The sequence below is a fragment of the Diabrotica virgifera genome, chromosome 4, assembly GCF_917563875.1.
Source record: "Diabrotica virgifera virgifera chromosome 4, PGI_DIABVI_V3a".
Lineage (NCBI taxonomy): Eukaryota > Metazoa > Arthropoda > Insecta > Coleoptera > Chrysomelidae > Diabrotica > Diabrotica virgifera.
In genome coordinates, this window is record NC_065446.1 from 91,926,119 (window position 1) to 91,951,255 (window position 25,137).

General features: G+C 32.4%; 1 protein-coding gene across 4 annotated transcripts in view; it reads left to right on the plus strand.

Moving 5' to 3' along the window:
* Nucleotides 1-25,137, plus strand: part of LOC114341404 (proton-coupled folate transporter) — a 112,953-nt gene that overhangs the window by 80,474 nt on the left and 7,342 nt on the right. For 2 of the 4 annotated variants that reach the window (XM_028292201.2, XM_050648262.1), the window contains one exon: nt 12,374-12,614. The exons of 1 other annotated variant lie outside the window; for it this stretch is intronic. In XM_028292201.2, coding sequence (XP_028148002.1) covers nt 12,374-12,614 — 241 coding nt within the window. The remainder of the gene's footprint in view (nt 1-12,373; nt 12,615-25,137) is intronic. One more of the 4 variants, XM_028292202.2, reaches the window with a different exon arrangement.

The window sequence follows — 25,137 nt, forward strand, 5'->3', positions numbered from 1 at the left end:
GTCCTAAATATGTTACTTCTCTTCTAAAAAATTGACATTTTCCTGGGTTAAGTTTCAAATTGAATTTTCGACATGTCTCGAATGTCTTTTTAAGGTTGTCTAGGTGATGTTTTTCGGATATTCCTATCACTACTATATCGTCCATGTAAAGAAATGCTTTGTCCGGTGTTAATCCCGAAAATGCTATTGACATCATCCTTGAAAAACTATTTGGCCTTACATTTAATCCAAAAGGCAATCTGGTAAATTGAAATGCTCCATTTTCTGTGCTAAACGATGTGTATTTTCTCGATGATTTTTCTAATGGTATCTGATGAAAACCTGACATTAAGTCTATAACTGAAAACCATTTTGCTCTTCCTAGTTGATCTAATATCGAGTCTATTCTTGGTAAAGGAAATTTGTCTGTGACTATTTTCTTGTTCAGTTGTCTAAAATCTATGCATAATCTCCATGCTTTATTTCCATCTATCGCCTTTTTCGGTACCAGTACTACTGGGCTGTTGTATTCTGATGTAGACGGTTCTATTATCCTTTGGTCTCTCAGCTTTTGTACTTGCCGGTTTAATTCCTCTGTTTGTGCATGAGGTGTCCTATAGTTTTTAATGTATACCGGAGTTTGGTCTTTAACTCTCAGTTTCTGCTCGTAGAAGTTGTTACATGTTAGCATGTCATGCCTTAGGGCGAATATATCTGAATAATCTTCACATAAAAATACTAACTTATCGCGTATGTATTCTGGAATGTCTAACTTCAATGATTCCCGTAATTCCTTTTTCCTATCCTTGCTGTCGTTGATCAGTCTATATATGTTGAATAATTTAATGTCTAATGTTTTGATTTCGTTTGTCTCTACTTTTACTGTTTCGTAGGTTGTGTTCAAAATTTTGATGTACGGATTATTACTTGAAATAATTGCTCTCGCTATGAATATTCCTGGTTGTATTTCTTGTTGTTCCACTATCCTGTCGTTCTTCAGCGTTTGAAAAATTTTTACAACTCTGTAAATTTCACATCTAGGCGGTATTATTATCGTGTCATTATCTATATTATCCAAAATGTTTGTACTAATGTAACAATCGTTGTCCTCTTTAATGTGCATTTTAAGGTTAGCGTAGTCTAGTATGCATTGAAAATTTGAAATAAAGTCTCTCCCAATGATTCCGTCGGTTGGAATAGGAAAGCTAGGTTCCACTAACTGAAAGATATGCTCAAGTCGAGATCCTCTTACTTCTAGCGTTGTTTCAACTTCTCCCATTGTTTGTAATTCTCCTTTAGTTACTCCTTTTATTTTCGCTTTTGTGTTTGGTTTCACATGTTCCTTCATAAAATCTTGTGAACACTTCAGTATTGAAATATCAACTCCTGTGTCTATGATAAAGGTATTTGTGTTTTCTAGGATTCCTGTTTTCATTTGTACAAAATTCTTTAGGTTTAAGTCGAAGTTGTAAATATTATATTCCACTTCTGACTGTGTACTTTCCTTGTTTCGTTCATTCAAAACCCCAACTGCTGGTTTTCTGTTTCCTCTTGTCTGTCTTCTAACTCACGTAGCCTTACGTTTCTGTTTCGTCCTCCTCTCTGGTTTCCTCTGTATGTTTGGTTGTTGAATTGTCTATATCCTCTGTTGGAATAATTCCGTTGGTTTCCTGTTTCTTCTCCTTCGTTCCGTTGTCCGAAGTTATTTCTTCTTCCTCTGTCGTATTTGTTATGGTATCCTCTTCGGTATTGCTGTTGTCCTCTCCTATTTTCATAATTCGTCCTATAATTGAACACTCTTCCTTGTGTGTTCTCCTCTGTCGTATCAATCGATAAAAATTTAGATACTACTTCCTGCGGTGTTGTGAAATTACCTGCCTCCAGTATTAACTTTGCTCTATCCGAATTAACGTTTCGCTTCATTGTTGCTACAACTGTTTCCGTTGTGTATTTTTTCGCTAGCTCCAATGGCATTCCTTCCGCTATGTATGCTACCTTCAACTGTTCCGCTAATTCCTCTACTTCGGATGCGTACACTGCTGCATCTTTGTTTCCTTGCCTTTTCTTTGCTAACTTGTCTATTATCGTTTTCGGATTGTCGCCTCTTAATTCCTTCTTCAGTGCCGCTGCTATAAGTGGGATCGTATCCTCTGTGGTTATCAGGTTTCTAGCCTTATTAGTCAATCTTGTTTTTATTAATGTTATTGCTGTTTCTTCATGTCCTTCTGCTATTTTTCCAAGTGACTCTAATGCGTCTAAAAATGGTTGTAGTTTCCCTGCGCTTCCATCAAACTCGTTGGGCAATACCTTGCTTGCAATATTCAAAAATTCGTTGATTGTCAGAGTCATGTTTAATATTTTTATCTCTTGTTTTATGTCGCTTTTTCCCTCTTTTATTTCCTCGTCAATTTTTCCTCTATCTCCTCGTCACTTTTTTCCTCTTCTACTTCTTCGTCGCTTTGTTCTTCCTCTATTTCCTTGTCGATTGGTTGGTGTATTGAACTTGGAACTACTGTTCTTAAGTTTACAGCTTGAAATGAGCGTATAACTTTGTCTCTTATTTTTCCGAAATATTTGTTGCACGCTTCTCTTTGTTTGTCCGATAGCGCTTCCCAATTTTTCTTCGTTAAATGTGTGAATTTGTTATACAATTTAATTAGCTGTGTCGTTACTTCTTCTTGTCTATCCTTAGATTTAGGTACTTTCTTCTTCAAGACCCTTTTGCTTTGTCTTGTTACTTCTTGCGTAATCTCCTCAGCTATTTTGATGAAGTCTTCCCAAGTAACTTTGTTGCTACTCATTTATTCATAATTTTCTTATTCTTGTACCCGTAACGAACGCATAAATTTGACAGTCTTACGAGGTATAGTAAATATATATGAAAAATATTATGTCAAAAATAGTAAAAAATATAGTAAATTGCCATAAAAAAAATCAGTATATCACTCAATATAAATCACCATTAAAAGCAGTAGACCAATAAAAATGTAATAAAAATCAGTAGTCCAATAATAAATGGATAAGAATCAGCAAAGACAAAATATGTTGGTAAATATATAAAAAAATCATATAAAAATCAGTATCAAATAAAAATGTATCATTACGTCCTATAATAACTAATATCAGGGTTAAAAAAAATTCTGTATATTTTGGTAAATATTGGTATCATAAGGAAATTAAAATAGAATAATTAAGTAAAAATAGGTAAAACTTAAAAGGTAATGTGCGTCTTAAATTATAATTACGTTAATATTACTTTATACTTTATACTTTATACGAATCAGGAAATACCATAAAAATAGATAATATGGACTTACCACTTTAAACGTCTTTGTTCGTATCACCCAAAAGTTCTCGCTGCACGTTCCGTACTACTGTCCATTTTCCATTGTCCCACGATGTTCCATATGGTAGTTCCGTCTCCATTCCATTCCATTCAGCTCCATGTCAAGCCTGACGTCTCCATTATTTTCCATGTAGGTACCGCACTGTTGTCTAGGGTGGTCGAGGTGCCGGAACATTGACGTTTTTCTCCATTTCTATACTCGTCTACCAGTCCTGTGACGTCTTTCCAGTCTTTCTTCCCTGGTCTTGGATCGCCATATGGTGGCTCCTGTTTTCTGAGCCACCCTGGATACTTAGGGGTGGTTACCCCGACTATGAGGGTTGATGTAGTAAATATCGTTCGTTGTTAATACATTTATTTACACGTTAAATATATCACAGAAAGTAACTGGTGGTATAGTATTTACTTGAAATCGATGTTACCCCCTGGAATCTCAACTGCTAATTGATTTATCTGTTCTCGTAAAAATATAATTAAAGTCGATTATTGTTTATTTACTGTTTTGGTAAGCCAAGGTGAACGTGATTCAAAAGTGCTGACTGTTAATAAACACCCACTGAATATTATTGCAACTCGACCTTTTATCAAATACTAGCATGCATCGATGCAAAAACTAGGTTAATCGTATTTATTAAAAACAAACATTACCACTGGTATTTAATTATTAAAAGGTTTATTTTTAATATGATGTTTACTGAGATGATGTGTATCCCAATTCAGTTGCTTAGAAAATTGCAAAATAAATCATAAATTTTGAGTTTTTATAAATATTCATAACTTATGTAAAAATTAACTTAGAACCTTCTTATTACACGAATTGCTGAGATTTCTGGTGCTTAAATTATATTTTAAATTTCAAAGCAATTGGTCAAATAATTTAAAAGTTATTTAATTTGTTTATCAGAAATTAATTTTTTTTGCAACACTATAAGTCAGAAAATTATGAGGTTACAGTAAGACTTCTGACAGTTTTGGAAGAAGAACATTTATACTATTGACTTAATTAAAAAAATGACAAAAAGTAATTTTAAACAGTGTAAAATTATTTTGCAAAAACACGTCGATTTTTTGCTTATTTATAAACAATTAGAATAACTTTTTAACCGTTACCCGTAGAAAAATTATTTTTTCATATTTGGAAGGACTGAATTTTTATACACATTTAGAAAGAAAAACAATTGTCTTAGAACAATTAGGGACGAAGTTAGCCCCCCTTTTTTTAATTCACATGTTTTTGCAAAATAATTTTGCAGTATTTAGAATTATTTTTTGTAATTTTTTTTTAACCAAAATAATAGTATAAATCTTCTTTCATAAACTATCCAAAGTATTAGTGTAACTTCATCATTTTCTGACTTATAGCGTTGCAAAAAGAAATAATTTGGGATAAACAAATTAAATACCTTTTAAACTATTTGACCAATTGCTTTGAAATTTAGGGTACGATTTAAGCACCAGAAGTCTCAGCAGTCCGTGTAATAAGAACGTTCTAAGTTAATTTTTACATTTATGAATATTTATAAAAACTCAAAATTTATGATTTATTTTGCAATTTTCTAAGCAACCAATAAGGATAGACATATTCAGAGAACGCCATATTGAATTTTTTTAGACGATTTATGAGTTTCTCACTCTCAAATTTGTTTAAAATACTTTTTGGTTATAGACGAAAAAAGTGAAAATTTGCCGTTTTTTGATCTTCATTTGTTTATAACTATGAATATCATTAACATCGGCTGCAGGAAACATATAGTTTATTAATGTAGATGTCCATACTACTCAAAAAATTTGATTTCGGCCTGGAGGGGGCTGTGTCACCAACAGGATATTTTTTTTCCTTATTTCTCTGAATTAAATCGACAAACTGCATATTCTAAGGGAAAATAAAATAATAACTGAGAAATACGACCTCCTTGTTTAGACCAGTTTTTATTCGTAATTCATCTATTTTGCCATTAATTCTGATTCGTACATATGAACTCTGTACACACAGCGTTTTCTGTCTCAGCTGTTATTCCATCTTCCCTTCTGCATTTATATTGCTGCCTCAATGTCGGATTTCAGTATTTGTGGTTCTTTTTTATAACTTTCTGGGATTATTGTGATATTTCCACTATAACCTTTGATAATCTGTGTCGGCGGTTTGAATTCCCTCTCTAGATATTTGACTTTTGAAAAAAGGTCTCTGAAGAAAAAAGAGACAAACTGAAAGCAGTAGAAATGGACTTTCTACGAAGATCGTACAGAATCTCTCGATTAGACCACATAATAAACGAAGTAGTTAGAGAACGAGCAAAGGTTAAGAGTAGCATTGACAACAGAATTGAATTCCGGCAACTGATTTGGTATGGACACGTAAAACGCATGAACACTGAACGATGGCCAAGAAAGATCTTAGACTATACTCCAACAACTAGACGAAGACGAGGCAGACCCCGTAAATCTTGGAAACAAAAAATAATGGATGTCATGCGAAAAAGAGAAATAGAAGAAGAGTATTGGCAGGATAGACAAAATTGGAGATTGAAGTGCGGGAAGCAGCCAGAGCTGTAGGACCCCTGCTATATATATAAAAAAGTTCTCTAGATTCCTGGTGGTCAGCATATTTTTCTAATTATGTACATATGTTTGTAATATAATTATTTTTGTCCCCTCTGCACAAGTGTTTTATATACTTGTATTTTTGGTGCACATCAAATTCTGATAATTATGTGTGTTTCTGCAATATATCTATGTGCTTTATGCGATTCTGTGTGTGGGAGTGTTCGTATTGTGTTTGTGTATTGTGTGTTGCATATGTATTCTTTATTATTGAAGACGTGTGTTTCGCATTTTCTTATTCGCTATTGTTGGTATATTCTTGTTGTTCACTTCTGCTTTAAGTATTGACACTCAAAGCCTGTTGCATTCTACTGATGGGTTTGCGACACCCCACATTACAATTTCATGTTCTTAGTAGATTCGTAGAACATACTTTTCAAAAAAAGTATATGCTAAGAGTATGCGTAATTACCATTACAAATGTGCAGAGCAGATGCTGAGTATATACTACATTACAGTACTTAAACGTTCTATTTATATACTTAGAATGTACTACCGCACTTCTTTTAAGTATATACCAAGAATATACTTTTTAGAATATTCCAAGGAAGTGCTATAAACCTTTTATTTATATACTTAGAATATACTACTGCACATCTTTTTAGTATGTGGGAAGAATATACTTTTAAGATTATTCCAAGCAAATGCTATATTGCTCAGAAGTATGTTTTCAGTATCACCTAATCTCATCCTAGGTTCTACCAACTATCATATTTACATATTCAAATTGCATACGAGAATGTAATTAGTACATTTTACAATATTACTTAAAAAGTAAGTAGGTACATATAAATTTTAGTTATTTATATAAATATATAGGTAAGTATATAATATACACTTACTTAAATTATATTTATAGGGGAGTGCATATAGATTTTCCCTTTCGGAAAAAATCAAACAAGATAGAACTTTTTGTAATTTCATTAAGAAATGTTTAATAAACAACATATCAAAAAGTTCTACTCGAGAAGTGGGTGCTTCATTTTTTCTTAAACAAATGAACTACGAAATTAGATGTTTTTTTAAATAACTCCGAAAATATAAATTTTAGAAAAAAACTGATTTGACCATTGAAAAATTCAGAAAATTTTACAAAAAAAAACCTTATATAAAGAATTTTCAAAAATAAATCTGTATCTTCTATAATTTTTTATTTATAACGCTAAAGTCACTTTTCTCATAAACATTGGCGCACTGTAAACTAACGTACGGCGAAGTGCACGGTTGAGTTGTTTTAATATAATTCTTTAACTAATTGATCAAATAAAATTTTACAAATTGAACATAAAAGAAGAATAATCAAGCTATCTTATGGTTATAATACAAAGAAATAAAATGTATGGGCATAAGTACAGTGTGGGCGGAAAGTGAGCCTTACATGAATTATGTTTAAAAATGATTTAAAAATGTGTATCTTATACAATTTTTCTTATAAAACTCTCAATTTTGCACAACTTACCTTTCAAGCATCTTACTAAATGATGTTTCATTCAAAAAATCTCAAAAATTTAATTCAAATGATATGACGTCTCAAAACATGTAATTTTTTTGAAATCTTCGTAGTTTTGTAGAATTACCACCACTTTAAGACGGTATTACTCAAGTTTGAACAGATCTATTACAGTTTTATAAGTGCTTTTTAAAGCTTAGGATGTAATATTTAAAATGCACTAAATTATTTTACTTTAGAAATGAAATAAACTATTTCTTTTTAAGAAAATTAAGAAAGATAACAAAAATGTAATACAAAAACCGAAAATTACCAGCTAAAAAAATGTTTATACAAAGTGATCAAAACTTTTTTTTGTAAAACTTACCTAAAAATTTATTTAATAATAAGCTTCAACAATAATGAATGTTCAGCAAAAAAATTTTTTTAGCTCTTATACAGTATGTCTGCGTAACTTGGAACCTATTGATAACTTTTTTATTATCAGTTTTACGAAAAAAAGTTATTCTTTATAAAATACTCTGCATCGTATATATTCTAAGATGCAATCATAAAATATCAAATTAAATGAATGTTATACGAGGTATGTCAAAAAATATGAATTTCACTCAAAAAGTATCTTTACATTTCACAATATCGAAAATTGTTATTAAGAAAAGTTGTTTGGGATTAAAAAAATTGTTTTAGTGTTCAATTACATCCTTCTAATTAAAATATTGTGAATAAAAAAGGCACTTAACTCTTCAGAAACATTCATATTTTTTTTAACCTACCTCGTATAAAATTAAAAAAGTTTGATATCTGATGATTTTTTCTTAGATTTTAGACCAGGGAGAGCATTTTATGAGAAATAACTTTTTTTCGTAAAAGTGATAATAAAATAGTTATCATAATTGTAATAAAATGATGATGAGTATCTGTCATTTGGGAAAAAATTGAATTTTTTTTTCGATTAGAAAGATGTAATTGTATATTTAGACATAGTTTCTAATTTCAAACAACTTTTCATAATAGCATTTTTTGATATTCTGGAATATAAAGGTACTTTACTCTTTAACGAAATTTATATTTTTGACATGACTCGTATAAAATTGATAAAATTTGATATCTGATAGTTGAGTTTTAGATTCTTGACTATCCAGAGCATTTTATTAAGAATAACTTTTTTTCGTAAAATTGATAATAAAAAAGTTTTTCATGTGGTTCCTAGCTATGCAAACACACTGTATAAGAGCTTCTGTATATGAATTTTCAAATTGCAATGCATATTCGGATTCAGCATAATCAAAAACAAAATAGAAACATAATATTTGATCAAAGTAAAATAATGAATTTATCGATATTTTTAAAATTATTTATACAAAACAATTGTTATTGTTTAAACAATTAATAAACAATTAGCGGCCAAGTCTGCGAGTAGAACTTTTTACTTTAACATGTACCTATATAAACTAACAAAAAAAGTTTTAGAAAAATATGAATTAGTTGGAATCAAATCTTAAGATTGTACATATTATAGTTTATTTTTTAACCAGGAGGAGTAAACTACAAAGACAGATTCACACCAAAGAAAGTCACTAGAATAATAACCAAATACATCTTCTTTTTTGGTTGATCTAGTCGGCCCTCAATGGTAATCCATAAATATTATATTAAATTAATACGTCACAAAAGAGTTACAAAAACAACTGCCTTTTATATAAAAGCAGACTAACAATCTAAAACTTAAAGGAATAACACAGAAAACACAAAAAATCGCCGATATAACTTAATTAACCTACGAAATGTCACTAGTGTCAAAATTTGATAAATGTCATTAGTGTCAAAATTTTATTACAGTGGAGTAAACTTTAAAAACCAACATAGTAATATCTTATATTATACATCTTAGCTTCATTTATCTTTTTTAATTTATCAGTTTATCTTCTTTTTTAGAACAATTTTAATTAACTTTGATTTAAAACCATTTATCATCTTTTGAGGTTTTTGTGTCCAATATTTACACAAACATTTTATTGTTTACTTTTCAAAACTTTTCCTTTTTGTTATTTCAAAACTATTTTTAAAAAAGCAATTGTATATAATTTGATAATATGAAAAATTGAAGATAAGGCAACGGTGTCGTTTTTCAAATTTAGAACCAGTAACAAACGGGCCACAGAACACTAATTTCGCTTGACAGCCCCCCTTGACCGCGTGAAATAGAAATGCCGATTTCGATTTACCTTGCTTAGGATCTGAGTTACAGAATACCAATCCAAACACGAAAATGACGCGATATCACATTCCGATTTCGGGTAATTACGATTCGACTTGGTCATTTCTATTCGATTTGTTAAAAGTTACAGAATAGGGCTGAATAGCGGATAAGAAAATGCGAGACACACGTCTTCAATCATACACAATACATATGCAACACACAATACACAAACACAATACGAACACTCCCATACATAGAATCGCATAATAATGCAAAAAACAAACATAATAATCAGAATTTGATGTACCATCATAGGACATAAAACATTCCTCTCAGATCTTTTCAGCCAAAGCATGGCCGTTGTCTACAGTGTCTACAACACCTTGGCAAAAATGCGAACCTCAATTTTGACATAACCTCCTTAACACATGGCGGTTTTATACACTTTTCAACAAAATTTATTTAATAATATTTTTGGGAAATGATTTCCAGAGTGGAGATCGAAACGTCAAATTGTTTAGTTAAAAATGTAATTGTTATTACTATCAAATATGGCTGATCTCATAAAAACACAATATTTAACTTGCCATGTCACAAGAAAACAGTTTCAAATTGAAACTGTTTTGTTTATTCTTAAAACTATCATCATAATTGGCTCTACAACCCATGGTGGGTCTTGGCCTGTTCGAGAATCTGCTTTGATTCCTATCCTTCGCCTTGGTTTTCCAATTTCGCACTCGTAACACCTGGTCCTTAAATCGTGCTCTGGGCCTGCCTTTTCTCCTCACTCCATCCGGTCTCTGGCTATAAATGTGTTTCGACGGCTTCGCCTCATTCATTCTCTCTAAGTGGCCTAACCACCGCAGCCTGTTTATTTTGATAGATCTACCAATACTAGGCTCACTATAAAGGTGATTAAGCTCAAAATTATAGCGTCTACGCCATAATCCGTTTTCCTGCACGCCTTTATAGATATGTCTGAGGATTATGTCATTATACCAGGTATAATGACAAATGAGGTGTTAAATGAAAGCTTATAATCCGAGGATGGTACTAAAGGTGAGAAATTTGACCTAGGCCGTCTGTATGTCCTACCGCGAATATAACTATTCCGTCAATATGCCAGGTAGAATAACAAGTGAGGTGTCGAATGAGAGCTTATAATCCAAGCATAAGCGTAACCAGGATGATCCTAAGGGGGGGGGTTACAACTACCTGAAAGGGGGGGTTACAACTACTGGAAGGTCTCTGAGGGCTATGGTGTTAAGCGTATAGAGCTCAAAGTACATCCCAATGGGGGGGGGTTACAACCCCCAAAACCCCCCCCCCCTGGTTACGCCTATGAATCCAAGGATGGTACTAAAGGTGAGATATTTGATCTAGGCTGTCTGTCCGTCCGATTCTACCTGGTATAATGACGGAGGACTTAAATTCGCGGTCCGACGGACAGACATCCTAGGCCAAATTTCTCACCTTTAGTACCATTTTTGGATTATAAGCATTCATTTGACACCTCATTTGTCATTCTACCTGGTATAATGCCGGAGGAGTTATATTCGCGGTCGGACGGACAGACGCACAGACAGCTTAGGTCAAATTTCTCATCTTTAGTACCATCCTTGGATTATAAGCTTTCATTCGACACCTCTTCTGTTATTCTACCTGGTATAATGACGGAGGAGTTGTGTTTACGGACAGACAGACAGACGGACGTGAATAATTCAAAGTTTTCACATTTTTCAAAATTGGGTTCAATTTAAACGTTCATATTTAACATTGATTGAAATTATGAAAGAAATAACAAAAAAGTATGGCAACACTGTGGCGCACAACCATAAAATTCAGATGTAGGGTACATAGGGTGCACTAATGAACAACCTGTCCGAGGATTTTACGTTCAAAACAGCTTAACCGTTCTTCGTCACTTTTTTTTATCGTGCACGTTTCTGACGCGTAAGTGAGAACGGGCTTGATTAGCGTTCTGTATATCAATATTTTTGTTCATTTTCTGACTATGTTTGATATTAAAAGTTTTTTTAACTCATAGTACGCTCTGTTTGCTAGATATATACCTACGTTTGTTAATTTCTGCAGTTACTGTATTACGTGGTATTACTTTGGTTGATTTGTAAGCCTAGATACGAACTCTTTTACCTACTCCTTCGAAAGTATATGTTCCAACCGTTAGATCTTCAGGTTCTGCCACTTGATTATTATTTGTGACCTTCATATACTTAGTTTTATTAGTGTTAGTAACTTGTAGCCTCATTCTTTTTACGACTGCTTCTAAAGTTGTGCTCACTACGGAGAGCAATGGATTGTATCCTCGATCCGACACTTGCTCCCTAGTATTTATATTCGTTATATTCGTGAATTCTCGCATTTAAAATAATGTATTTATTTTACTTAGTGATTGATAATATAGTTTCGATCGCTATGTAAAATAAATACATTATTTTAAATGCGAGAATTCACGAACATAAATACCAGGGAGCAAGGGTCGGAGCGAGGATACAATCCATTGCTCTCCGTAGTGAGCAAACCCGTATGCTGTGAACGATTGAATCAGGTCCGCCTTTCTTCTTTCTATGATATCAATGTCATTTGCATACCTAGTATTTGTACACTCCTATTAATAATGGTCCCTCTTGTTGTTATTCCTGATTATCTAATAGTTAAAGACTATAGTTACTTTAAATATAAAGATAAAGGTTCTGCCTACGGAAGAAAATCATTCGATAGTATTTAAATATATGTTTATCCATGTTTAAAGAAAAGTTCAATGTTTTTATTTCAGCTGGTGCTTCAAAATGTTTGGGAGAACTGGTCTCTCCCATGCTGCGAGCTAAAATATCCCATTTAGTACCATCTGATGAAGTTGGTAAGATATTCGCCATGGTCGTGGGAGCTGGAGCTCTGGTTAATGCTACGTTAACACCTGTATATACATTATTTTATAACAGTACGATCTACATTAACTCTGCGTTATATAATTTGCTTTCCATTGCTTTATTGACAATGATTGCTGCTTTAGTACTGTAAGTATTTGTTTAATCGTATTTATTTAGCTGTTTTCAAATATATTTAACATATATACGATTACAGGGTGCGGCATTAGTGCGAAGAAGTTCAATTACTCGTTTGTCGTCATAATCATTATCACAATCAGCCAATCGCGTCCACTGCTGGACATAGGCCTCCCTCACTTCTTTTCAGTGTTCTCTACACTGAGCCGCTTGTAGCCAGTTTCCCGCTACTCTTTTTATGTCGTCGGTCCATCCAGTGCCGGTTTATCCACTGGGCGCATTGGGCGGGCGCCCCCTTTTCCTTTTAATTATAAAAAAATAAAGTCGCTAAATAATCTGCATATTTTCCGAAAAAAATCTCATACGCAGATACGCCAATACACTGCAAACATCTTTGTTCTATTGTTACATCTCTTCACGCCTATACACAGTGGCGTCCCCTAGCCCCACAGGGGCCCCGTGTCAATGTTTGTGGCGGGGCCCCGTGTCAATGTTTGTGGCGGGGCCCTTTTTCAAAAACTACAGAAAGTTGTCAGAAAGATGTCTCGAATTGTAGCGAATTTTGCACGTGAATCCAGCTTGGAAGCAACTAGTTATTTCGGAACTGTTCAAAGTATCTACAGAGAACAATAACCACATTATTTTGTTATTGTTCTCTGGTATCTACACGTTTTTTTCGGCTTCTCCTCGAAGGTGGAATTTACTGAAAGAAAGCGGCAAATGTTTAAAAAGTAAATGTAAAAAGATTAATTGAAACTAGATAGTCCGCCCGATTTGACGCTGTAAATGAATTATTTAAAGACTACGGATCCATCAAAGATATTTTTCCAGTTAAACAATAATAGAGATGAAAAATCAGCAGATAGAAGTGAAGCCAAGGCACTGTACAATAAAATGGATACCTTTGAGACAGCTCTATTGACACTGATTTGGCCAATAATTTTGGAACGAGTGAATGCAACAAGCAAAACGTTAGAAACTGTGTACTTGAACGTGTCAATTGGGGTAGAATTAATGGCATCTCTTTTGACCTTTGTTGGAGACGTAGGAAGTAAGTTTAGCGAAATTGAACTAGAAGCTAAAACTTTCTTTTGCGAAGGAGAGGATATCGCAAACATCTACTATCCAACTGACCTTCAAAGAATAAGGAAAATAAAACATTTTTCGTAGAAGCAGGTGAAAGTCAAATTATTTTAAAGGGGCAATAGATATTCAGAATTGAGAGAACTTTATGCGAGAAATTTAAAAAAGATGTTGATGAAACCAAAGAAAACTTGCACAATGAAATTACCCATTTTGTAATATTATGCCAAAATTTAAATAAACATACATTTTATGAAAAATTTGATGTCATCCAGGATGTAAAGGCATATCTTCCCAATGTTTTAACTGCAAATTTATTTGACGATACTAATTTCTAATGCGTCAGGCGAGCGGTTCTTTTCGGCTTTAAAAATAATAAAAACATTTAAGGTCAAATTTGGGTCAAGAAAACCTAGGTGCATTATCACTATTGTATATAGAGAATGAAGAACTGGAGAAACTGAATTGTGATAATATTATATGGCAGTTTGCGAACGCCAAGTCAAGAAAAAAAATGATCTAATGTTTTTCTTTATGTATTTTTTAGAATATTTTTTTGGTTATCATGTGTTGTTTTGTGAAACTTTCTGTTTTTGATTTATGTTTTTAAATGTTTTTTTTATTATTTTTTATAATAATATGTAGTCTCTTCCGTTTTATACCGCTGACAGCAGGGTAGTCTGCTATTAAGGTACTCATACAAGGTACTCATTTTATTTAGGCTGATATAGACATTTTAAAAAGTCTAGTTGTTCTTGCCGATACTGGGATTTGAACCCCGGCCTACCAGCACGCGAGTCAAGCACACTATAGACTAAGAGCCGCTATAGGTGAAATTTCTTAATCATTTTAGGCACGATGGGACCCTATAACTTAAATAGTAGAACCTAAAAGAAAACGTTTGAACACTGTGCCGTCACTTTTCAGTGGCACATGCGTCGACAGTGGCGCATCAAACTTTCCACTTATGGACGGGATAAATAAATTAAAAGTTAACAGAACTTACTAACAGAATTAAATTTTTTTTATTTTTTTAAGTTCTATGTGATTAACACATAGGATTCATCATGATTTTAACCCACCACCCCCTTCCCCCTGCCCCCACCATCAAAAACTTCATTTTTCGTTTTTATTTTTTTTTTTGGTGGGATGGAATCAATTTTAACATTTCAAAAAATTCACACGCATAGTTGAGGCTTTTATAAAAGATGCCTATTTTTTATAGACCCATAGGTAGAGTGTACATAACCTCAAAAAATTAAAAGAAATTTTTTTTTTTCAAAAAAGCGTATAACTTTTTTTGAGGAATAGCTGCAGGTCTAATTTTTTCTTAATCTTGTGTGTTTTATTAAACACTATATTTTTAATTTTTTTCAGATTTTTCCGTAAGTCTCCCCACCTTCAAAAATCCGAAAAACTGTTTTTTGGGGGGTTTTGGGGGATTTTCCCTATTTTATAGACTTCATAATATATCAAATCAATTTTGTTTTTATAGGTTATATGTAACTTGAAGTAACTGAGTTCTTTAGAATATTTAAAAATCAGAAAAACACGTTCAAACCCCCAAAACCCCCTTAAAAAACAGTTTTTTGGATTTTTGAAGGTGACTAACGTTACAGAAAAATCTGAAAAAATTAGAAATATAGTGTTTGATAAAATACACAAGACTAAGAAAAAATTAGATCTGCAGCTATCCCAAAAAAAAAGTTAAATACTTTTTTTCAAAAAAAAAATTTTAAAATTTTTTTGAGGTTATGTACATTCAACCTACAGGTCTATAAAAAATAGAAGTGTTTTATAAAAGCCTTAACTATGCGTGTAAATTTTTTGAAATTTTAAAATTGATTGCATCGCACCAAAAAAAAAATAAAATCGAAAAATAAAGTTTTTGATGGTGGGGGCAGGGAGAAAGGGGGTGGTGGGTTAAAGTTACGATGAATCTTATGTCTTAATCACATAAAGCTTAAAAAAATGAAAAAAATTAAATTCTGGTAATGAGGGAGGGTATTTTTTAATTTATGTATCCCGTCCATAAGTGGAAAGTTTGATGCGCCACTGTAGACGCATGTGCCACTGAAAAGTGACGGCACAGTGCTCAAACGTTTTCTTTTAGGTTCTACTATTTAAGTTACAGGGTCCCGTCGTGCCTAAAATGATTAAGAATTTTCACCTATAGCGGCTCTTAGTCTACTACCGCCTAAGCTACGCCGGCCCGGGATTATTTTTTACGTTTGCTATTCTTCTTGCTTGTTTAAAAAAATTATTTTATGGATGTTACAATAAACCTTTATAGTTAATGCATGTGTTTTCTTGTTAGAAAACTGACAACGAATAGCAATGAATGGGCCTCTGAACCTCCAGCGCCCAGGGCCCGAAGTTAGGTTAAACCGGCACTGGGTCCATCTAGTCGGTGGTACTGGGCTTCTCGTATAGTTTCTGGGCCTCCATTCCATGATTTGTCGTATCCACCGTCCATCTTGTGTTCTAGCTAAATGCCCTGCCCAGTTCCACTTAAGCGTCGCTCTTTCGATAATGTCTTGAACTCCTGATTTTTACTTGATTTGTTGGTTTGTTATGTGGTCTCGAAGGCTTACGTTCAGCATTTCACGTTCCATGGCTCGTTGTGTAACTCTAAGTTTATTCGCGGATTTTTGCGTCATTGTAAAAGTCTCTGCTCCATAAGTTTGTACAGGCAAGACACATTGGTTATAAACCTTTTCGCTTGAGACACATGGAAATTGAACGTTTGTCGTAAGAGACGAAAAAGAATTATTTAGGTAAAATTGGGAGCAATTGGGTTGTTTTTTTTTTATTTTATAATGGCTTTGGCTTAGCCAATTAGCCAGACTATTTGTTTTTGGTATGGTATTACAATAACAATTAATTTAATGATCTAAGCCTACTTATAATCTAAATTTACAGTGTGTTATAATATTCATGGATACATTTTTCAATTTTGTGTGATATGTGATACAATTATTTTTAATTTTATTTCCTAGGCCTATTTAAAATTTTAATTTACAGAACGTTACATACTTGTAAAGACATTTTAAAGTCTGCTTATTATTTGAAAAAAAATTTCATTTAAATTAATAGGTAAAGGGCAATTTAGATCAACTAATTAGGTTGGTCAGGTTAGGTAAAAACTATTGTAAATGAAGAAAATTAATTAAATGAACAGCTTATTTCAGAAAGGGACTCGAGTCATGTCAACTAACTTTCGAGAAATATGCAAAAAACTGTCTGGACTTGGGTCCTTTTGTGTAGTATAGTATTTTTACTACAAAAACGATATTACGTAGGTCAAAATTTTTGACGTAAGAGAACTGTCAAAACATTAGAATGTAACTTTTCATTATTGCCATGTTTATTTGAAAAGTCACATTCTAATGTTTTGACAGTTCTCTTACGTCAAAAATTTTGACCTACGTATTATCGCTTTTGTAGTAAAAATACTATAAACGAAAAGTACGCCATACGTTAAACATATAATCGGGTCCCCTTCTACCATAAACCATATGTCTACCATCATAGTGAATGAATCCACTCTTAACAAAAAATAACAAACAACTGACTCTGGTCCCTTTCTGAAATAAGCTGTTCAAATGTAACCCTTAGGCGAGATGTAATGAACGTTCCTGAGTCAATGTTTCGTGTACTGAAATCATATTTAGAAGGAAGTTACCACCGTGTCAAGTATGAAGCAGATACATCAACACTAAGGTAGTGTTATGGGTCCTATATTATATTTAATATTTACAAACGACATACCTACAAATGAAAATTTAACGACTACAACATTCGCAGACGACACAGTTATGTTAGTCACATATGAAAATCCTGCAACAGCTACCGAATCTTTTTTAAGACATATTAGAGACATTGAAAAGTGGACAAAGAAATGGCGCAAAAAGAATCTAAATAATAACATATCATATTCACAAAATGTCGCACAATATCGCCTAATATAGAAATAAATAACAAAGCAATTCCACAAGCTGAAAGCGTAAAGTATCTTGGAATGCACATGGACAAAACTTTGACATGGGGAACCAATATAATAATATGGAAAAAACGCCAACAGTTAAACTTAAAATCTTGTAAACATTATTGGATACTGGGCAGAACATCGAAGTTGTCTATACGTAATAAACTGTTGGTGTACCAAGGGCGGATCCAGGACCGATTTTCGGGAGGGGGAACTTTTTTTGGGGAGGGGTACCGGGGGGCCAGAGAGTAATTTTTAAAAATTAGGGTTACAATGGTGAGTTTTAAGACACTTTTCACAAACATTTGACCTGCATACAGACATTCAAAAGTTATCGTTATTAAAGTATTATTAAAGTCAGTACCGATTCCTCCACATTTCTTCGGATCCAAGTGCAGTTCTTTCAACAAGTTTAATACTATTTTTCCCAATGCTTCTCCTGTCAGGCCTTGTTCTTCCCCTCTTTCTTGATTTTCACTCATTGTTTTTATGTTCTCATAAGCGTCAATGAACTTGACAAAGTTTTCACGAATGTTGTTATTGTGTATGTATTTTAAATTTAGAGAAAGTTGTTCTATGTGGGATACGTCGGTCGTTTCGTCAAATATCACAGAGTAATAATTTGCACTTTGAACCTGATTCATTATTTTTTCAATTGTTTCTTCACCACATGTTATCAATTGATTTTGACTGATGTTACTAATGCATGTTGCTGCGGATAGGTGTCGTTTAAGAGTCTTATTTCCTGATGCGATTTTAAACCTTGACAATTAATTGCCCCTGGACTCCTCATTGCTAGGTCCAGCATCTTCGTCCAGAAGCAGAAGGCCATCATCATGGTGGCCTCTTAGAGGAATATTTTATCGACCTAAGAACACTATAGACTCTACTATTAGTCGTAGTCTTTCTTTATTTTCTTATATCTGTTTAGACCTTTGAGAGTCTATTTGGTTAATGACTGACTTTTGCGGGTTGCGATAACTTTGTAGAAAATCCACCTCAACTTCAACGCACTCATAACATTATGGTATGATGTTTTTTCATAAGATTGTATGGCTTTGTCTTTGCCCATGAGTTTGGCGAAAGATATTGAAGGTTTCATGACAAGGCTTTGGGCTGTTATCTCTTTATTATGAGCATATTTTTCATTAGAAAAATAAAACGCAATACTTGTAAAACAATCCCTTTTAACTGTGCGAAAACACCAACCAACTCCGTTGTTCTAAGTTCTTGTGATCCAAGTAGCGCTTCATTTCTTTTTTATTCTTTGTGTGTATAGAATATGGGAATTGATAAGATTTTGATGGCTGCCAAGGTCGTTTTAACAATTGGCACTTTGTAAAATTATCTAAATTTTGATTTATAAAACATCCTGTGTCATTCTTAAAGCTTCCGTTACTGCTTTTGTTCAATTCTAGTTCAGAAAACATATTTAAATTTATTTTTTTTTATTCTCGGAGGGGGCCATGGCCCCCATGGCCCCCTCCCTGGATCCGCCCTTGTGGTGTACAATGCAACACTCAAACCGGTCTGGACCTATGGGATCCAGCTATGGGGTACATCAGCAAAATCCAACCTATCCATAATGGATAGATTACAATCTAAAGTGTTACGCTCTATAACAGGCGCCCCATGGTTCGTGTCAAACAAAGACATTTATTGTGATTTAGAAATACCTACGATCAGTGAAGTGATAGTTCAATGCAGGGTTCGGTACATAAAACGCCTAGAAAGCCATCCAAATGCCCTGGCAATAAACTTGCTTGATAACAGTCAACAAATTCACATACTAAAACGTAAAAATCCACTGGACCTGATTTATAAATTGTGTAAAAAGTATTCTAGTGCAGTAACTGAAGGTTTTCACCTCCGATTTCGTTGAACCTCCATTGATTTTCAAGAAAATTGGTGAGTAGTTAGAAAATACCTCGAGGAACAAAGGTGATATTATGTCAACTTGCGCTTTTACCCTGGGGGTGGATGCCACCCCTTCTCGGGGGTGAAAATTATTTTATTAAAAATAATAACCGATAATAAATCGATAGAGGGACAAATTATAAGCAAAATTTGTTATGTAAAGTTATTAATTTAAATCGACAATTTTTAAGTTATTAAACATCAAAGATTTTATTTTTTTTAAACAAATGCATGTTATAAAATACAAATACAAAAGAAGTTCTTATTACCAAAATTGAAGATAATTAAAAACTGAATTCACTGCTCACTTAAAGAACTAAACTATTGTTAATTCAAAGTGAGTTATGGGTAATTGAATGTATATTTTTTTCGACGAGTACTCAAATCTAAATATTCAAACTTAAATAACGTGAAAACAATGCTTTTTATAAAATATGTCTGTTAAATACTTGTCAAAGTACTTCGGAGTACCTATCAAATGAGCTCCAGAAGAAGTTAATAGCATCAAAATTAAGCGAGTTATGATGAAAATAAGAGAACCCTGAACCCTTTCGAATTTTTTAGGAAAAAGTGAAAAATAAAACATACCTATGCTATTTATATTACAAGAGTTTCTTTATATTAGCATAAGTAATGATTTCAACAATTGTCACCAGTTTAGAATGCATGTTTTTGAAAAAAAAAAAGATATAATTAAAAAAATAAGAATTTTTAAAATTATCCTAGTTTTCATATTCTTTTGATAATAACTCATACACAACATACCAGGGCCCCCGCAAGGCTGAGCGGCGCCCGCGTGCTGGATATATTTTGGCGCCCTATATCTATCTATATCCAATTATGAAATAAATCTATATTTTTTTATTTTTTACTCCTTTTACAACAGAAATTGCAAAAACTCAAATTTAATTTTTTTTGTAACCAATTTACTGATAATGGCAAAAAAACAAATAAAACTTTAATATGTATATTAGTTAAGGGCGTAGGTGTAAAATTTCGGGTCAATGTGTTTTAAATGTATTCATTTTTTTCGAATCCTGAGAAAACTAATATGTAAAAATTTTTGAAAAATTTTAACGCAGAATGAAAGATTACATTATTACCGAGGGCCGAAGTCCCTTAGAATGACCAAAAAGTTCTTTTTAATGAGATATTTGAAATTAAAAATTACGCTAAATTTTCTTTTTTTTCACCCCTGTAATTTATTAAAATAAACATTATAGAAGTTTTCCGGGGCTTTCGACCCTCGGTAATAATGCAATCTTTCATTTTGCGTTCAACTTTTTCAAAAATTCTTACATATTAGTTTTCTCAGGATTCGAAAAAAATGAATGCATTTAAAACACATTGGCGCCAAATTTTGCGCCTACGCCCTTAAATCTAGAAATCGAATTAAATGGGTGTTTTTGTAAATTTGACGGCGGCAAATTCGTTTAAATATTTTTAAAGTCAATTTTATTGACGAGCTCTTGCTCGATGGTTAATATTACCAAACCAGATAATCTTTCCTGTACCATAGTACAGCTCAAACAATTTTGAATTAACTTTAATTTTGAGAATGATCGCTCACCAGAAGCAACAGACACCGGTAAAGTGAGGATGATTCTTCATGAAACAGTGATATTTGGTAAAGATGAAGTTAGATTATTTGCAAATATATATTGAAGTGGATCTGATGAGTTAAGTAATTAAAGTACCTAACTATAAAGCTTTTATCTCGCTAAATAAATCAGTTGCATCAATCTTTACTTTTGCCTCCGTCTCTACTGGATCAGATATCTTTTGTTGAAGAGGAAGACAATGTTTTAAAATATCATGGTCACTTAATGTAAAAATATCAGTGAAAAACCAAAAACATTATCATAATAAGACATCGTATCAAATCTACTATTCAATGAATTTGATCAATTATTCTAAAAAAAAAATAATATTTTAAACGCGGTTTTTGGATCTTGAGATGTCTCGTTTCTATGTTCACAATCGAAAATTTTTGGATTATATTTTCGTTTCACGATATTTAACGAAGGAAAACCTTGTTCATCAGCTGCCAATTTTCCCACTTGAGCAAATATTCCCTCAACAACATTTTCATCTCTGTAATTTTTTTGGCCATTGGCATGATACAGTTGATTTCACATTCAGATTATAGTGTAATGTGTAGTGTGTGTGTTGAGTAAATGTCTTGTTATATAGTAAAGTCTATTTCATTGTTTTTGCAAAGAGACGCTAATTATATCCAAACGTCTCCCTTCACCGATCCCACAAGGATATAAATTATTTCTATTAACTGATTTTTAATAAAGAAAAATTTGATACTCAGCTGGGATTCATAACTTACAACCCTTTGATCCAAATGTCGCCTCTCTTACCATTGAGCCACACAGGGCCGGCCATAACGGGCCTGCAAATGATGCTGCACTGCAGGCGAGCGCCCCTATTTGGTGGGCGCCAAAATGAGCTTTTTGCTGCTGGTGTTATACAAAATACATACTAATTTTAAAAACCTAAGGGGGATATGCTAGTTTTGCAGGCGGGCACCTTATACCACAGAAGAGGGAGACTGTAATTTTTAAAATGATCAACTACATTCTTTAAATAGTTTTGCCATACTTTAATGTCAATTATTGTATCATTTTGCTTATAATATTAATCTGGAATAAACATGATTCCAAATAATCATTATGATCTCTATAAATAAATCTAAATGATTGGATATGTAATAGTAAAGCACTTGCTTTATGCCTACCCACATAACAATGATGTTCGTATCATGTTCTAAGCATATACTACCAACATTCGTCGGAGTATATTCTTTTTAGTATATGTGTAGTACAAGCATAGCATGTACCTTAAAAAACATTCTAAATTTCATGTTCTTTGCATATACTTTAAAGTATATTCTCGTATACTGAGTACATTCGTGTACGTAGTTACTCGGAATATTCGTAAAAGTTTATTCTTAGAATATACCTTTATCGAATATTCTTAGCACATACTTATAAGTACAATCTTAACACATACTTATAAGTAGATACTTTTAAAATATCTTAAAAATAATATGTATGTATAGAAAGTATAATATTAGCCTTATAGATTATCAACTTCGTTATATTTTGGAATAATTAATAAAATTTATGTATGTAGGTAGTATTGGACGAATTTCATTTCAAAATTGTTGTATGGTAAAAAAGTTTAAACATTAATTGTATTAACGTTTATTATTAAAAATTCGTTTTCATAATTATTGAAATAACTTTACCATTTCGAGTTTATCACGAGTATTTTTACATCGTTGGAATTTGAATTTAGGTACATTCAATTCAATACGAAAGGCTGTGATACGGGCCATTCCAGAACCAAAGCATGCCAAAACCCACAACCAAAGGCTTTGGTGTTGCCAACCATCGAGTAAGCTTTTTCCGTCAACCTTAAAAATTCCCACTTTTATAAAAAAATTCACTCCTGTTTACAAAATCTGAGAAAATATGTTTAATTATTTTCAAATATTTTGATTTTTTTCTAATATTGTTCAATTTGGACTGGAACAAAAATTCCCTTTTACTTTTCCCTTTATCACCTTTTATGTTGAAAATTCCCGCAAAAAGTGAAATTTCCCTCCGTTTGGCAACTCACTGGTGCACCGATGTTGGTATTCCACTTCCACAATACATATCCCCCTAACCCCGTCTTGTCCTTATTCTGACCATTTCTTACCTGAATGGATCAGGGTAGGAAACAACGGTAAAACATGAAATCGAAAATATGTATCTATGCAGTGTGGCAATGTTAAGGATGAAGACGAATGATGATAAAGTACTAGGACTAAAGAACATACATAATCTCTTTATTTAAATAACAAATTTGTTTGCGGTGCTTCAAAATAGGTATAATCTATTTTGGTAACTCAATATTATTTAATAAATACATATAAGTAAGTACATATAAGTATATAAATTTTAATTACTCATCCATAGTTTAGTTTAGCTAAATATTATAATATAATAGTTTATATAGACAACCAAAATTTATAAATATGTACTTACTTTTTAAGTAATATTGCAGAATGTAGGTGCTAACTACATTCTCATTTGCCATTAAAATATGTAAATATAATAGGTATTTGGTAGAACCAGTAGAACCTAAGATGGGATTAGGTGATGCTGAAAACATACTTCTGAGCAATATAGCACTTGATATACCCTATTCCACGAACATACGCCTGTTTTGGATTACTTCGACAACGAATATTTTACTGTGCAAACTAAGAAGAACGAAAATAAATTGCAAATTACATTGTGGCTTATTGGAATAATTATTAGCGCCATTTACTTTCGTACTTCTTATGTTGCATAGTAAAATATTCGTTGTCGAAGTAATCCAAAACAGGCGTATGTTCGTGGAATGGCCCATAGCACTTTCTTAGAATATCCTTAAAAATATATTCTTCTAATACAAAGATGTGCAGTAGTACGTTCTAAGTATACAAATAGAAGGTTTATAGCACTTCCTTGGAATATTCTAAAAAGTACGTTCTTAGTATAAACTAAAAAGATGTGCGGTAGTACGTTCTAAGTATATAAATAGAAGGTTTATAGCACGTCCTTGGTATGTTCTAAAAAGTATATTCTTAGTATAGACTGAAAAGAAGTGCGGTAGTACATTCTAAGTATATACATAGAACGTTTAAGTACTGTAATGTAGTATATACTCAGAATGTGCTATGCACATTCGCAATGGTAATTACGCATATTCTTAGTATATACTTTTTCTGAAAAGTATGTTCTATGAATCTACTAAGAACATGAAATTGTTACTTGCTATCAGAATTTCAAAAACGGTAGTTTAGATTTAGATTTAAATATAATGGTACATATTATTTTTATATTACTATCTATGCCTTTTTATAGCATGTATTATTTATCAAATTGAGTGTTTCTATTAAATTATTAAAAAATCTATTTAACCCACAACCCAAACTATCCACCGTTAAAATTTATTTTTCAAAATTTGAATTCCTCGTCTCAAAAAAACCTCAATCCCAAATTTTTATGAAATTATTTTAATTTCAAAAATCCACGAAAGTTTCAAATCTGGACAGAATATTACAACCCAACAAGTTTTGACCTCTAAACAAATTTTCACGATTTACGGATAAGTACTGCAAAATAGGTATTCCGATATTATACCGTTTTAAAAAAATACAATAATATATAGTAGTAAATTATTAACACCAAATATAAAATAAGATCTTAATTATTTTTTTATTTTTGAAATTTCTCCAAATGTTCGTTAAAAATGTAAAATTAAAATTGTATAAAAAATGAATATCTCGTTAAAATAAATATTTCTTATTTGCCAAACCTTTGCGCCGCACGCGTTGCACGCCCGGTTACGGGGACCCTGCAACATACCTAAAAATGATATATAACCAAATTTTAGTTTTTTCTGTATCAAATATTTTACCTTTTTTACTATTTCTGTAAGGTAAAAAATAAACGAGATATAAACGTTTAAGCTAAAACTTTGAGAGAATCATGTAACCGGGGT